This window comes from Lolium rigidum, chromosome 6, assembly GCF_022539505.1.
Source record: "Lolium rigidum isolate FL_2022 chromosome 6, APGP_CSIRO_Lrig_0.1, whole genome shotgun sequence".
NCBI classification, from domain to species: domain Eukaryota; kingdom Viridiplantae; phylum Streptophyta; class Magnoliopsida; order Poales; family Poaceae; genus Lolium; species Lolium rigidum.
In genome coordinates, this window is record NC_061513.1 from 254,313,159 (window position 1) to 254,329,545 (window position 16,387).

The window sequence follows — 16,387 nt, forward strand, 5'->3', positions numbered from 1 at the left end:
TTTCCTGCAAATGACAGTAAGTTTGTAAGTAGTTTTATCAACAAATTTTTTTTGTACAGAAGTAATAAATTTGCAGGTAATGATACATCCTAGAGAATGTGAACCAATGTTTGCAACTAATTTTTTTTGTTAAAATTCATGTCTTGTTAGTTCAGATGTTTTTTCCCGGAAAAGTTGGTTGAAATTGGTGTCAACCTAGTATAATAGGGAAAAAATGTATGTCTTATTCTACTATTGGTGTTTGAAAACATGGAACATTGGAAAGCAGAAAAAGCTATGGTAAAATAATTGCAAAAATTAATCCCCTGATGGTAACATTCGACCTCAATGCGTACATGTTCTTTTCAGATGGAAGTTGTATTCTACTTTACTGAGGGTGTTATTTTCTAGGTGAGACGTAAAAAGAGTAAGAAAATGTTGTTCCATGCTTACTTGCGATGTGCATGTAGATGGCACATTATGTCTGATGAACCTATCAATAACATCCGGGTCTGCAAAAAAGTATGGTTTGCCCCCCAGTATACGCTTCTGGTTTGACATCTTCAAACTCTTCTTCATTCATGTCACCATACTTCCATTCATCATCGGCACGTTCTTCAAAATGTGTGTTGTCGCTTTGGTCTTGATGGTTTGTGTTGTCTTCATCATGTCCGAGTGTATGTGACTGCTCCATAGATTCATCCCTATCAGTGGACCTATTGCTTAGGTTGTTGAGTTTATCCTGCCCATGAGCTTCTGAATTTTCGACAGATACATCTCTTTCAGTTGATTCAGATGCACTTGTGTACGCATATTCAGGTTTCAACTTCAGATTCATAGACAGAGAGGAACATATATCAAAGAACAATCATATGGTTTGGTTGAAAAGGCAAAAAAAAACTACAGTTAAACTACATATGCTATTTATGTATGTTTTTACCGGTGCATTGCCGAACGAACCATCAGGTCGTGTGTCCTGCATAATAGCTTTCTTGACCATTGCGTTTGTCCAAACTGAAACACGCGTCCCTTCATCACTGATATCCATATCATTTAGTTGCAATGAATCTAGGTATTTGACCTGTAACAGATGTAAAAGGGAAATATGTAAGGAAAAGAGGACATTGTTTCCAGGAATGAAAATAATATGATCAATGGAAAACAAAGTAGGAGCATAAGAAGTTACCATGATGTACAGCATGCATGACTTTAGGATTGCCTTTTCTGAACTTGACTGAGTTGCTTTCTGGATCATAGTTATCACAAACTTGCACACATTGAGATTTTTTGCTTGTTTGATGTGAATAAAAGAAGAGTATATCCTCGGACTAATGCGTACACCTGTAGTAGGAGCTAGCACGGAGCACATCCCATATATTATGAACAATCTTAGGTACCGGCTGTCAGCTTTCTTCATTGTGAGAAGTTTCTTTTCTAAAGCTTTGATAGTTGGTTGGCGCTTTCCTACAACTCCAATTTCTTCCCGCATGAATTTTATTGCATCTGAATTTAGATCGCACGACACTTGTAACTTGCCACGCGGGACTCCTATAACCTTTTGTACAGATTCTTCAATGATAGGGATTGAACCTCTCCCAGGGAAGACCAAATTGCACGATGCTGAATCAAAGCTTTCCATCAGAAACTTGCACAATTCAGGTTGCAGTTTTGAACATTTGATATCCAATAATCCACCATAATCTGCATTCCTAATCATTGTCATCTGATCAGCTGTAATGCTAGGATATAACCTCACTAGCTTCATTGGGGATGCACGCTGTAGTAATTTCTTCCTCTTCACCTAGAACAAATGCAAAAAATGCCTTTAGGTAAACTGGGAAAGGAGATTATACATGTTAATATTGTCTTTGTTATACTTGCCAAATGTAATGATATTGTTTTAAAGAGACAACTTGTAATTGGGAAAAGGAATACAATATGTTTCTGAATTTGCAAAAATTGCCAACTACCGCGGTAAAAGCCCGCTGTCTTGGGTATGAATGATTTTACATTTTAATGGGAATGCAATAGCAAAACAAGAATATATTAGGACTTACTGAAAAACATGTACATCAATTCACCCACGAGAGGAATAACATCTAGTAAAAAAATGAAGATGTACTACAAGTTGTAGATTCTTTAACTCACCTTCACAGGTTCTACTTCTTCCTCAACAACATTTGCTTAATTTTGTAATTGAGGTTCTTGAACAACATTCCCTTCATCGCGGGCAGTCTCAACAGATACATCTACTTCACTTGGTAGCTCACAGTGAATTGTTGAAACCTTGTGCTTCAATGTAAGCTTCTTGCGCATAATGCTTAGCTTACTGTGTTTTTTGCCAGACTTGTTTTTCCTATGACTGCTTGACTTTGTCATTGATGCCTGTTGAAAATTAAGCAAGGTGGAAGTTATTATGGTAAGAAAATAACAAATGTCCACACAGGAGTAGATGTCATTTAGCAAAAAAAATGTTACTGAGACAATGGTGCACTGATGTCACATATATGGCAGAAGGTTTGAAACATGTTTCTGATTCAGATGTTACTGGGACACAACATTTGCTACAAGGCGTTGCAAAAACAACACAATATGGCATCGCAAAAAACCTAACTAACCAGATAGCAACAACCTCAAAAATCAAGATTGCAGTAGCATGTTATAGTAAATAAAAATTGCTACTAGATGTTGCGCAAAAAAACAAATTGCAGTAGCATGTTATAGTACATAAAAAATGCTACTAGATGTTATAGTAGCAAAAATGCTATCAGATGCTGCACACCAACCACATGATGATCACAAAAATCCCAAGTGACCAGATAGCAAAAATCCTAAAAAATTCCATGCACAAGAATGTTATATCATCACATTTGGTACCAGATGTTGCACACACAAAAAAAACCTGCACTAGGATGTTATAGCACGAAAATTGCTACGATATGTTGCACACAAACCAGTAGAGGACATCCTCAAAAAATTTCCTGCACTAGGATATCATAGCACGAAAATTGCTACGATATGTTGCACACAAACCACTAGAGGACATCACAAATAAATCCTAAGTGACCACAGAGTAACATCCTCAAAAAATTCCCTGGACTACGATGTCATACCACTAAATTTGCTACCATATGCTGCACACAAACCTCATTAGGACATCGCAAAAAATCCTAGGTGACCACACAGTAACATCCTCAAAAAATTACATGCGCAAAATGATGTCATAGCACTAAAATTACTGCCATATGATGCACACAAACCTCATTAGGACATCGCAAAAAATCCTAGATGACCACACAGTAACATCCTCAAAAAATTACATGAGCAAATGATGTCATAGCACTAAAATTACTGCCATATGCTGCAGAAAATCCTAAGTGACCACACAAAAATAACATCCTCAACAAATCCCTGGCATTAGGATGTCATAGCACGAAAATTGCTATCATATGATGCACAAAAAACACATGAGAACATCACACAATCCTAACTGCCCACACAGTAACATCCTAAAAAATCAAAAGCACTAGGATGTTGCCCAGAAAACACGAGTACTTACTGTGGCGGAGACAGAGGAAATCGCGTCGAGGATGTTGTTGGAGAGAGGGCGATGTTAACAACGGCGGGAACAACAGACCAGAACACCAGCGGAAGCACGAAGAGTAGATCCACGGAGAAGGATGTCACCTGACAAAACCAGATGTGAAAAACAAGCAGAAACGAGAGGCACTAATGCGGGATGAGCAACGGGAGTGGGGCGCAAAACCAACCTAGGACGAAATCAAACTACGGCGAGTAATAATCCGTCCACGGCGACTCCGGCGACCACTCCTATCGGCCAGAAACGAGAACCACGGCGAAGGATGGCACCCCCCTGAGAACCCGAGGAGAGAAATTAGAAGCAAGGAGAAGGTGCGCGACGGTGCGGAAGAGCAATCGAAGTGGGCGAACCGAACCTGGTGCGAAAAAACGTCTCCGGCGAGTAAGATCCGTCGCCGGCGACCGCAATCGCCGGATTTGGGGAGGCGGAGCACCTGGACAACCGCATCCGAGGACGGAGGAAGACGAAATGAAGTCGCTCCCCGGACAGGCCTCAATTAATTTCGAAAAAAAGTGTTGCGGCTACGAGCACGCGACAACAGAGACTGCACGTGGGTCCCTACCAGGTGCGCGTTGCGGAACGCTCTGGACCATCGGACGCCAATCGCGCGGCCAGGAGCGCGAACTAACGTTAAGATACAGTCAGATCAGCTTAGAGATAGATTTTCCGTTTATTTTAGCATAAGTAATATGGATCAGCGAGAGTAATTTTTTTGTGAAATACAGGGGCAGATTTGGAAATGGAAGAAATCGAGGCGTTGGCTAGGTTTCCAATCGATCCCGTCCCAATTCAGTGTAGCTCTTCCTTGTCCCGCCGGTCGCCGCCACTGAGGCCGACGGAGCGCTGCCGGCCGCCACTTGAGACCAAGCTCGGTTGCACGGGCCGCCGGCTGCTGCTCGATTCCGCGGCCGCTGGCCATCGTTGCCGTCCGCCGCTAGTCCCCCGCCGGCCACCTTCACGCTCACGGGTTGTTCTGCACCTCCTGGTACCGGCCGCTGCAATTCTGCATCTCTCGGACATGTAAGCTGTATGTATGCCTGTTGCTGGCTTCCTCTATGTCGTCAGTATGTCAGTATGATGGAGTATATGTGGCTATTTGCACCTTGCCGTTGGCGTGTTACCTGCTTGTTCTATGTCTGTTTCCCCATATGATGTATGTCAGTATGTGGCTAGTGCATGCGCTGCATTGCTGCTGGCTTGCTTGCTGCTAGAATTGCATACTTGCATCCATACATGCGTGTTGGCAAGTTGCTGCTTATCTGCTCGAATTATTATGCCAAAGTCTGAAATCATCCATTTGCGCAGAAGGCGCAGGAGCCAAGGAGTTGAAGTTTAGAAGCCCTAAACTGGCCTTTACACGGTACCTTGCGATATCCAGGAGAAGACGACGCGGAGCAGAAGGACGAATATGACAGGTGGCGATGTGCGATGCTGGAGTGGTTAGGTTGGAGAGGCGGCGCAGCTCGGAGCCAGTCACCCAATTTTTACTCTTCAGCTCCACTCCATGAGATAGAGTGCCGCCACTATCTGATTCCTCCACCCGAAGCTGCCCTGATTTCCTTCCTCTGAGCTGTGCCGCCTCAATGACCTTGCCACTCCAGCGCCGTGCTTTGCCACCTGCCGTCTTTGTTCTTCTAATTCGTGTTGTCTTCTCCTGGATCTCTCAAGGTACTGTGTAGAGGGCAGGCGTGCTTCTAAACTCCCAACTCCTTGGCTCTTGCTGCCTTCTGCACAAATGGATTGTTTCGACCTTAATCTGATGTGTATTTAGTTGATGATCAGCTTGAATCCGGGAACAAAGAAGGTCCATGGCATGTGCTGCTTACAGTATCAGGGGCCATCTCAAGCTCGCCAGCGGGCATGGCCTGTATGCCCTGGCCAATGATCGCCTGTCCAGCAGCTTGAAACCTTCGGTATCTTATCCTTCTTCTCGGCAGTGGAGTAATATCTCTAGCAATGCAGCACAACACACCGCCCGCCATTCTCACTTGATTGTCGGCAATTCAGAAAGATGGCGCTCAAGCTTGAAAGCTTCACTGGAGGATGGTACTATTGTTGCTGGTAAATAACTCTTGGATTTATTGGGTGTGAATTCTTTAGGAACCACCCTTTGAGACAAATTGCAATGCCAAACCTTTCCTCTAGTTAATATCAGCAGCCAGTTAAATGCAAAGTGCACCACCAGTGTTTAATTCTTGTTTTTCCTGTTGTTATCAGAAGGGAGGATAACTGTATTGGTCATTGGTGGTGGAGGAAGGGAGCATGCACTTTGTTTTGCTTTGAACCGTTCACCTTCTTGTGAGGCAGTTTTATGCACCCCTGGTAATGTTGGTATTGCTCAATCTGGAGATGCGGTCTGTATCTCGGACTTAGACATCTCCAATAGTGATGCTGTTATATCTTTCTGCCACAAGAGGGGAGTGGGAATGGTGGTAATAGGTCCTGAAGGTCCTCTTGTTGCGGGCCTTACGAATGACCTTGTTAAAGCTGGGATACCAACCTTTGGTCCTTCATCGGAGGCTGCAGCTTTGGAGGGATCAAAGGACTTTATGAAGAAGCTGTGTGATAAGTATAATATCCCAACTGCTCAGGTACTTCAGTTTACATTTTTATTAAGTACTGCAGTCTTCCAGGGACTGCAGGGGTTTGATTCCTTGAGATGACTGCATATGGTTGATACTATCCATGTTTAAGAAAGGGTACAATGGTACATCATCTTAGGCTTAAGCATATTTCCTTCGTCCTGAGGCAATGCTGCTAATCATGTTCATTTTGTACTGAATTGCTACTACCAATTACAGAGGCTAGAAGTAAGGCAACCAGCTTTGAATTTCTGCTGGAATAACTTTGACTATGAGGCTGAATTAGTTCTTTCCATTGTTCATAGTTCTTACATTTTCCTAAGGATACTTGCTTTTTGAAACGAAGTTATCTTATTACTGCAGAAAGTGACTGTAAATTTACTTTAGGAAAAAAGCAGTAAAATTGATACTCTTTATGTGATACTTATTTTCAGTTTCAGATGCTAAGGCATACAAATGAAGCTAATATGATTCCTCTTATCTCTCTCATGTAGTATCACACATTCACGGATCCCGCGAAAGCTAAACAATATGTCCAGGATCAAGGGGCCCCTATTGTTGTTAAAGCCGATGGATTGGCTGCTGGAAAAGGCGTCGTTGTTGCTATGACTTTGGATGAGGCATTTGAAGCAATAGACTCTATGCTGGTTGAAGAGTCATTTGGTCCTGCTGGTTCACGGATCATTATTGAGGAGTACCTAGAGGGTGAAGAAGCCTCATTCTTTGCACTAGTAGATGGTGAAAAGGCGTTGCCACTTGAATCAGCACAGGATCACAAAAGAGTTGGTGATGGTGATGTTGGCCCAAACACAGGTGGTATGGGTGCATACTCCCCTGCTCCAATAGTGACGGAAGAACTTAAGCACACAATTATGGAAACCATAATTATTCCAACTGTTAAAGGTATGGCTGCTGAAGGATGCAAGTTTGTTGGTGTATTATATGCTGGGCTTATGATAGAAAAAAAATCTGGTCTGCCTAAGCTTATTGAATACAATGTGCGATTTGGGGATCCTGAATGCCAGGTTAGTCAATGCCTCTAAGATATCTATATTTCCCAATTTAAGCAATACAAGTGTGGTATATTTTCTTTGTCAATGTATGATCAAAGTGTTCTTGATGAAGTTGGACAATAGAATGCAATGTATTTGAATTCCTTCCCAACAGTGTTTGTCCTCATACTTCAGTGATTCCCTAATGAACTTCTCTTCATAGTTTCTTTACTGATGCCTTAATGAAGTTTTCATACTTTAATGATCCCCTAATGAAGCTCTCCTGATAGATATGTCTGTAACAGTTCACTTTACTTTAAAGGAGTCTAGTGCTTTTCCTGGTCTATCTTCCGGTGCACAAAAGTCAGTAGTTCGTGTAGTACATTGACAATGGTCCATTTGTGTGTTAAAAGGTAGGAATATAACTCGCCTCTAGGGATTGGAACGAGGTTGTGCTAGGAAAGCAAAGAAAACAAGTTCTAATGAGAAATGGGAGTGCCTAGCTGCCTATATGTAAACATAGTTTCCCTAGGTCCTCCTCTTGAGAACCACTCGTCCATTGTAGCCTGTAGGGCATTGCCATGTTCATAATTTCAGTATAGATAAGATAGATTATCTGATATTAGCAAAATAAAAGTAAAACTAGTAGATTCATGAAATCATTATCATACTGTGTTTTCATAACATTATAGAAGCTTGTGATTGAAATTGGCGATGAGAGAAACATTTTCTAGAATTTGCTCATGTCCAAATTAATGTACATTACTACATTTAGCATTTGTAACAGAGCCAGAGCCTTGCAAATCTCATCTGAACTTTGTGTCTTATTCTCATTTCCATTTTTTTGCGACAAAAAGCAGCGCAACCTAGTTTTGTTTACTGCTCAAGCTTCCCCTGCTTAAAGGCATATGAACTTAACGTTAATGATCCGGATTTAAACTTAATAGTTCAACCCAAAATGCCCTTGTTAAGTTTGGTAGGATTTCGTAAATATTTGATAGCTGGGTGATTTTTTTTGCTTATCAGTTATCACACATGTCAATCATGCTTGTGTAGTGCCGCAAGAAATCTTACCGAGCACATTTGTAATACGAGTATATGTGGAAATTCAATTCGGCTCTCGGGTGCGTATGCTCCCTATACCAAAAAATTATATTTCGAGTTGTCGAAAAATCTTGACAAAAAATTGTACATGTACATTGGTAGGAGCTCGGGTCCTGCCGTGTCTAGGGCGTAGATTGTAGGGGAAGGAGGAAGGCTGTCGCGGCCGGGGAAGAGGGCGGCGGCGGCAGGGAGCCGTGGCGGCGGCCAAGGGCGGCGCGGCGGCTAGGGTTTGGAGAGACCGACTCCTTTGGGAGTCGGCAATAATATTCTGATTATTGCTTAATCCTTCACGTACGATTACAACTAGTATTTATGAGCTGAAAATAGAGAAACTAAATGGGCTAAGCCCCTAATTGGGCCCATGGTTGGGCCCCCTCCTGGAATACGTCAGGCCGGTCATAACATCTCTCCCCGCCTGCGCAAACAGCTCGTCCTCGAGCTGGTAGTCTGGATAGTGGAGGGAGAAGTCATCGCGCTGCTCCCACGTGGCCTCCTCCACCGGCGGTCCCTCCCACCGAATCGACAAGTACCAAACACCTCGACGTAGGCCGAGCTCGCAACACCTTTGCGGGACTCGAAGAAGCCGGCCATCCGCGAGTAGGAGGAAGCGCCGGTGTCGCGAGCGAGGAGGATCACCGCGGTAAGGCTTCAACGGCCCCACATGGAAGACATCGTGGATGCGGGACTCGGCCGGAAGCCGAAGACGATACGCGAGCGTCCCCACGCGCTCCAAGACGACGAAGGGCCCGGCGTAGCGGGACCCGCCTTGCGCTCGCGCGCGGGTCCGAGGGACCGAGTGGAGCGATGCGAGAGGCGCGGCCACACCCAATCACCGACCGCATACTCCACCTCGCGATGATGTCCATCGTAGTAGTGCTTGGCCAACTGCTGGGCCTGCACGAGGCGTTGCCGCACCTCGGCCAAAACCTCGTCGCGGGTGCGAATGAGCTCACCCGCTATCTTCGTCCGGGCTGTCGCCGGTAGAATGGGCGGCGCTGGGCGGCCGTAGACCACCTCGAATGGCGTGGCGCGCAGGGCTGAGTGAAAGGAGGTGTTGTAGCAGTACTCCGCCCAGGACAGCCAGTCCACCCATGCGCGCGGACGGTCCCCGGTGACACGGCGAAGGTACATGGCGATGACCTTGTTGACCACCTCCGACCGGCCGTCCGTTCGAGGTGGAAGGCGGTGCTAAACCGAAGTTTCACCCCTGCCATCCGAAAGAGGTCGCGCCACACATGCCCTGTGAATACCGGGTCGCGATCACTGACAATCGACGGTGGAAATCCGTGGAGGCGGACGATGCCGTCGAAGAAGGCACGAGCCACGGACGCCGCAGTGTATGGGTGCCCAAGCGCGATGAAGTGGGCATACTTGGAGAAGCGGTCAACCACCGTGAGAATCACCGACTTGCCGCCCACCTTGGGGAGGCCCTCAATGAAGTCCATGGAAATATCGGACCACACCTGGGAAGGCACCTCCAGCGGCTGCAAAATCCCAGCCGGCCGCAGGGTCTCAGTCTTGTTGCGCTGACACGTCACACAAGAACGCACCCACTCCCGGACCAAGGTACGATCACCGGGGATATAGAAGTCGGCGCGGAGACGATGGAGGGTCTTCTGAATGCCCTCGTGGCCTGCAGAATGGGCCATCAACAGCACCTGATGGCGGAGGTCATCGTGGTCGGGCACGAATATGCGGCGCCCATGCACAAGCGAGCCGTTCGCCACGCGCCACGGTGCGGCTAACTCGCCCGTCTCCAACCGCTACCGCAGAGCTGGGCGTCGGCCGCCACCTCCGTTGCCCGGCGAATGGCGTCGAAGAGGGCGAAGGAGGGTCCCGAGCGGAGGCACATCACCGCCCCCTCGGAGACGCCGTCCGCCTCATCCTGGTCCACGTCGCGCCGGGACAGGGCATCCGCCACCGTATTGAGGCGGCCAGACCTGTACTCGACGGTGAAGTCGAAGCCGAAGAGCTTGCTGATCCACTGATGTTGCGGCACCGTCGATAGCCGCTGGTCCAATAGGAACTTGAGGTTGTAGTGATCAGTGCGAATCCGGAACGACCGCCCCCAAAGATATGGACGCCGCGTGGCGCACAACCTCGCACCAAACCGATGAGCTCCTCGCTCGTAAGCGGCGAGCTTGAGATGGCGCGCGCGGCGGCGGGCCGGAAGTAGGCGAGAGGTCCATCGCCCTGGTGTAGCACAGCGCCGAACCCCACCCCGGAGGCGTCGCAGTCCAGGACGAAAGGGCGGGTGAAGTCCGGCATCTGTAGAACGGGGCCCGTCGTGAGGGCCCCCTTCAGGGCCTCGAATGCCGCAGTAGCCTCGTCGTCCCAAGTGAAACCGTCGCGGCGCAGCAGGCGCGTGAGCGGTGCCGCGATGAGGTCGTAGTCCCGGATAAACTTCCGGTAGTAGCCGGCGAGGCCCAGAAAGCCGCGCAAGGCGCGCGGCGAGTGCGGCACCGGCCAGGCCGCGACGGCGGCCACCTTGTCCGCATCCATGGCCACCCCCTCAGCGGAGATGATGTGGCCGAGGTAGGCGACCGATGACGTCCCGAACGAGCACTTCGAGCGCTTAAGGTGAAGATGGTGCGCTCGAAGCTCGTTGAAGACGATGGCGATGTGCTGCAGGTGCTCCGCCCAAGAGGTGTTGTAGATGAGGATGTCATAAAAAAAACAAGCACAAACCGGCGTAAGTAGGGGCGAAGGACATCGTTCATGACAGCCTGGAATGTCGCGGGGGCGTTGGGGACGCCGAAAGGCATCACCAAGAACTCGAAGTGGCCGTGGTGAGTCCGGAATGCCGTCTTGGCGATATCCTCCGGGTGCATGCGCACCTGATGGTAGCCCGACCGCAAGTCGAGCTTGGTGAAGAAGCGCGCCCCGTGGAGCTCGTCGATGAGCTCGTCCACCACCGGAATCGGGAACTTATCCTTCAGCGTCAGCGCGTTGAGGGCGCGGTAGTCGATGCAGAAGCGCCACGTACCGTCCGACTTGCGGACGAGAAGGACCGGCGCCGAAAATGGTGACGTGGAGATCCGAATGATACCGGCGGCTAGCATGAGTGCGCACTGCCGCTCCAACTCGTTCTTCTACAGCTGAGGATAGCGATAGGGCCGCACCGCGACCGGTGCCGTGTCCGGGAAGAGGTGGATACGATGATCGCACACCCGAACCGGCGGTAGCCCCTGCGGCTCATCGAAGAGGGCGCCATGCTGCTGCAGGAGGTGTGTCAGGAGGGGATGCTCGGCCTCGGCGTCGATCGTGGCGAGCTGAAGCTGCGGGGCTGGGGCGGTGCCCCCAATACCCTCCCACTGGACGCGGCGGCCCTGGCGCCAGAAGGTCATCGTGAGGGTGTCGAAGTCCCATAGGATGGGGCCGAGGGTCCGGAGGAAGTCGACGCCGAGGATGAAGTCGAAGCAGCCCAAGTCGATGCCGGCGCATGTGATGGTGAAGTGCTCGTCGCCGATGGTGAGAGGAACGTGCCGCGCTGGGCCATGGCACTGCAGGCGGTCACCGTTAGCCACTGTGACGCGGAGGTGAGCACCGCCCGATGGCTGGAGGGCTAAGCGGCGCATGGTAGTCGCCGGCAGGAAATTATGCGTGGAGCCCGTGTCCAAGAGAGCCACCAGGTTCTCGCCGCGGATCGTCACCGGCAGGAGCATAGTGCGCTCGTGGCGGATACCCGCCAGGGCGTGGAGCGAGACCACGAAGGCGGTGGTAGGCGCGGTCGTGGTGGCGGGCTCGGGCGGCGCCGATGGCTCGGCGAGTGTGTCTGCCTCGAAGTCGTCGACCGTCTCCAAATAGAAGAGGCGGGCGCATGTGGCCGGGTGCATAGGGCTCGTCGCGGCTGAAGCACAGCCGAGGCGGCGGCGCTCGAGCCGCTCGGCCGGGCGAGCCGCCTGAACGTCCGTGTCGCAGCCGGGGCAGGGGTCGGTGGCGCGGTCGGGTTCGGCCGGTCTGGCCGTGCGGCCGGCGGCGGTGGTCGTGCGGCCGGCGGCGGTGGTCGAGCGGCCGGGCGGCATTGCCTGGGCGCGACGCTCGTAGGCGCGGGCGTAGTGCATCGCTGTCTGGAGGTCCTGGGGAGCCTGAAGCTCCACGTCCACCCGAACATGGTCCGGCAGTCCACCGATGAAGAGCTCCGCGCGTTGCTGGCCCGTCACGCCCGGGGCGTGGCAAGCGAGAGCTCCGGAAGCGCTCCGCGAAGTCCTGGACCGTGGTCGTGAAGGGCAGTCGCCCAAGCTCCGCCAATCGGCTCCCGCGAATTGGCGGCCCAAAGCGGAGGAGACAGAGCTCCCTGAAGCGATCCCATGGGGGCATGCCGCCCTCGTCCTGCTCGAGGGAATATTACCATGTTTGTGCGGCGCCCCGGAGGTGGTAAGAGGCCAGCCAAGTGCGGTCGGACGCGAGGGTGCGCCGTCCCCGAAGAACTGCCGCACCGGTTGAGCCGCTGAGAGGGTCCTCCGAGCCGTCGAAGGTGGCGAAGTCGAGCTTGGCGAAGCGGGGCGGTGTCGGTGCAGCGACGCCCTGGACGTATGGCGCGACGCGGCCGGCGGAGGGTTCCGCGTACCCTGCGGCTGCGGAGTCCGGAAGTGTGGGCATCGGCGGGTCCCCGGCCACGGAGTAGACCGGCGAGGGCGACGACGAAGCGGTGATCCACGCCGGCAGCGGTGATGGCGACGGGGGGAAGCGAACCTGCTGAATAGGGACGCCGCTCGCGGAGGTGGGGGCCGGCCCGGTGGGTATGGGCGGCGGCCACGCCGGCCAGGGCCGGTGGCGGGGGCGGCAGCATCGTCACGCCGGGTAGCGCGGGCAGCCAGGGTGCGGGCGCCGCGGTGGTGGCGGCGGGCGGCTGCATCGGCGCTGGCGGCCCCTGGGAGCCGATCAGGTACAGCCGGATCCCCTGGACGGCGGTGACGAGGTCGTTGATGACCCCACTCATCTGCTCGGGAGTGTAGGCGACGGGAGTCGATGGCGGGGCGGACGGCGACGTGATGGCGGCGACGGAGGTGGTGGCGGTCGTGGAAGCGGGCAGCGGGCCGGCCGGCGAAGTAGACGCGGGCGGTGGCGACGACATGATCGAACAAGAGCTATCTGATACCAAGTTGGTAGGAGCTCGGGTCCTGCCGTGTCTAGGGCGTAGATTGTAGGGGAAGGAGGAAGGCTGTCGCGGCCGGGGAAGAGGGCGGCGGCGGCAGGGAGCCGTGGCGGCGGCCAAGGGCGGCGTGGCGGCTAGGGTTTGGAGAGACCGACTCACAAAGGAGTCGGCAATAATATTCTGATTATTGCTTAATCCTTCACGTACGATTACAACTAGTATTTATGAGCTGAAAATAGAGAAATCATTTACCATATTTTTGTAACGGATTCGGATCGGAGCGGATAACGGTCGGATGCGGATTATATCGGATTACGGATGTGGAGCGGATTCGGACCGAACTCGGATCGGAAATGGATTATTAAGAAAATATACACATAAAAAAATCGAAGTATGCTTTTCTATGTAAAATATGCTTGTAATTATAGAATATAGCTAAATGTACACACTATTTCGTACAACAAAGCAATTTGTGTACTAATAGCATACATATTTTGGCCGATGAACTAACTATATTGTCTAAATATTTAGGGTTGGGCTAATTTTCTCGCATTATCCTCTTTGTAGACCTCGGATAATCCGCAAAAAATGGCGGATAATCCGTATCCGTTGGATAGTATCAATACCATATCCTCTACCATATCCACCGGACATCCGCTTTATCACTATCCGTATCCATATCCGGCGGATTTCTAAATATGCATACCATATCCTCCGTACCATTTACATCCCTAATTACAACTAGTATTTATGAGCTGAAAATAGAGAAACTAAATGGGCTAAGCCCCTAATTGGGCCCATGGTTGGGCCCCCTCCTGGGATACGTCAGGCCGGTCATAACATACATCTCCATAATTTTTGTGGTCTATGTAAAAAAGAGAAAATTTATCTTGTAAAAAGCATTATTTTAAAAACTGAGTTTTCTCTTTTTTACACACGTCACATGACAAGTCCATTTTTTATGAAACAACTTTGTGAGCGCGTAGCATGTGAAGATGTACGTGCGAATTTTTCGTTTCAATTTTTTTGAAATTCAAAATATGTGTAAGATGAAATTCAAAATAGAGGGAGCATATGCTCCCATGTTCCAAAACACCACTCCCGAGTATATGTTTCTTAATTCTCCCAGTTGACCTGACACATGTTTTGCCCATCAAATTCTAATTGGCATTGCTCTATTAATCCATTTTCTTTTGCTCAGGTTCTGATGATGAGATTAGAATCCGATCTTGCACAGGTTCTGCTATCTGCATGCAAAGGGGAACTTGGCAAGGTTTCGCTAACCTGGTCACCCGAAATCGCAATGGTAGTTGTGATGGCAAGTGAAGGATACCCTGGCTCTTATAAGAAGGGAACTGTAATAAAAAATATCGACAGGGCCGAGCAGGTTTCTCCAGCTGTTAAGATATTCCATGCTGGAACAGCTTTGGATGGAGATGGGAACCTTGTAGCTGTTGGAGGCCGAGTTCTTGGTGTCACTGCAAAGGGCAAGGACATTGAAGAAGCGAGGGCAAGGGCATATGACGCAGTTGATGTTGTTGACTGGCCAGAAGGATTCTTCAGGCGGGATATCGGTTGGAGGGCACTGAAACAAGAGCAGCCGGCTAACTACTGATGAGGTTCCCTAAAAACTATGGTGAGCATCTAGTGTCAAGTGAAATGAAGATTAACTCCTGGAACATTACCATGATTTATGGTGGTCTTTTTTTTTTTTTGACAATATGATTTATGGTCGTCTTGTATTGTTTCACATGGCAACATGCTAGGTGCAGTTGCCTCTTCTTTTTTTTAGAGCAAAGTGCACTTACCTATGGAGGTGCAATCATGCTATCAACTAACTATTCGACTGAACATAACCATGTGAAACGGACAATCCTTTAGAGCATCTCTAGCAGATCCCGCAAACGCGGCCTGCATCGCTTGTATGCGGTTTTTGGCGAAAAAACGGACCAGGGTAGATCCCGCATATCCGCGAAAACTGCAAAATATTTTGCAGGCGTCGGCAACCGCGGCTCCCGAAACCGCACAAAAGCAGTTTTTGGTGCCCTATGCAGGCTGGACTGCATCGCGTGCGAAGGGAAAGCTCCCCATTCTTCGTTCCCGCACACAGCCGCCGCCGCCGCCGCCGGAATCCCCCTCGCCGCAGGTTGCTTGCGCCGCCATGGCCACCACCGCGAACCCCGCCGCGAACCCACCGGGTCCCCCGCGCTCCGTTGCGGGGATCGAATCGACCGCCACCGCGATCCCCAACGCTCGATCCGCCGCCGTCGCCACCGGCCAGCTCGATGTGGCCAAGCGCAAGCGGCTGGGCACACACGTCGTCGCCGGATCTTCGTCGGATGCTCCTCCTCGAGCGGCATCCAAGGGCAAGGTGTCGGGGAGGAAGGGCGGCGCCAACAAGACCGCGGCGGCAAAGACGGCGGCGAAGAAGGCGCCGGTGAGGAAGAAGGCATCCATGGCGGTGCCGAATGCGGCCACGGCACCCGTTCCCGCCGACGGCGACTCGCCAAGGTAAAATTTCCCCTTTCCCCCTTGCCGACGGCGGTGAATTTTGACGCCGGTTTCTCTTCCGCGAGCCCGTCGAGCACGAGAGCTTCGTCGGCATGCTGAACTCGGCGTCGATCGACATTGACATGGAGCCGCTCGGAGAGGATTACGACGAGGCCGCAGTGGACTATGAGATTGGCGTGGACGACGGCACCGATGTGGAGTGCGGGAATATGCTGTTATGCGGTTTTCGCATGCGGGATCTGCTCGGCCGGAGCAAATTTCGGCCTGCATATCGCGTTTTTCGCGGCCTGCATACGCGCGTATGCGGTTTGCGGTTTGCGGGATCTGCTAGAGATGCTCTTATAACTAGAAATTTTATGACTGGTTATTTAATTCACTGGGCTAATGACAAATCTAATGATACTGGCTGTAGTCTGTAGAGGAGGGGGCAATACCGAAATCCAATAGATGAGCTCTATAGGGGAACAGCCGAGGCTTGCCGTAGCCATCTGTATTAGTGTTGGGCATTCCTTGTCAACAC

General features: G+C 50.5%; 1 protein-coding gene across 1 annotated transcript; it reads left to right on the forward strand.

The window, feature by feature from the left end:
• Positions 1-4,744: 4,744 nt before the first annotated feature.
• Positions 4,745-15,145, forward strand: LOC124665168 (phosphoribosylamine--glycine ligase-like). The gene is made up of 4 exons (XM_047202568.1): positions 4,745-5,641; positions 5,798-6,171; positions 6,657-7,187; positions 14,558-15,145. Exons 1-4 carry the CDS (start codon positions 5,389-5,391, stop codon positions 14,969-14,971), a joined length of 1,572 nt encoding a protein of 523 aa, XP_047058524.1. The 5' UTR covers positions 4,745-5,388; the 3' UTR covers positions 14,972-15,145.
• The last annotated feature ends 1,242 nt before the right edge of the window (positions 15,146-16,387 follow it).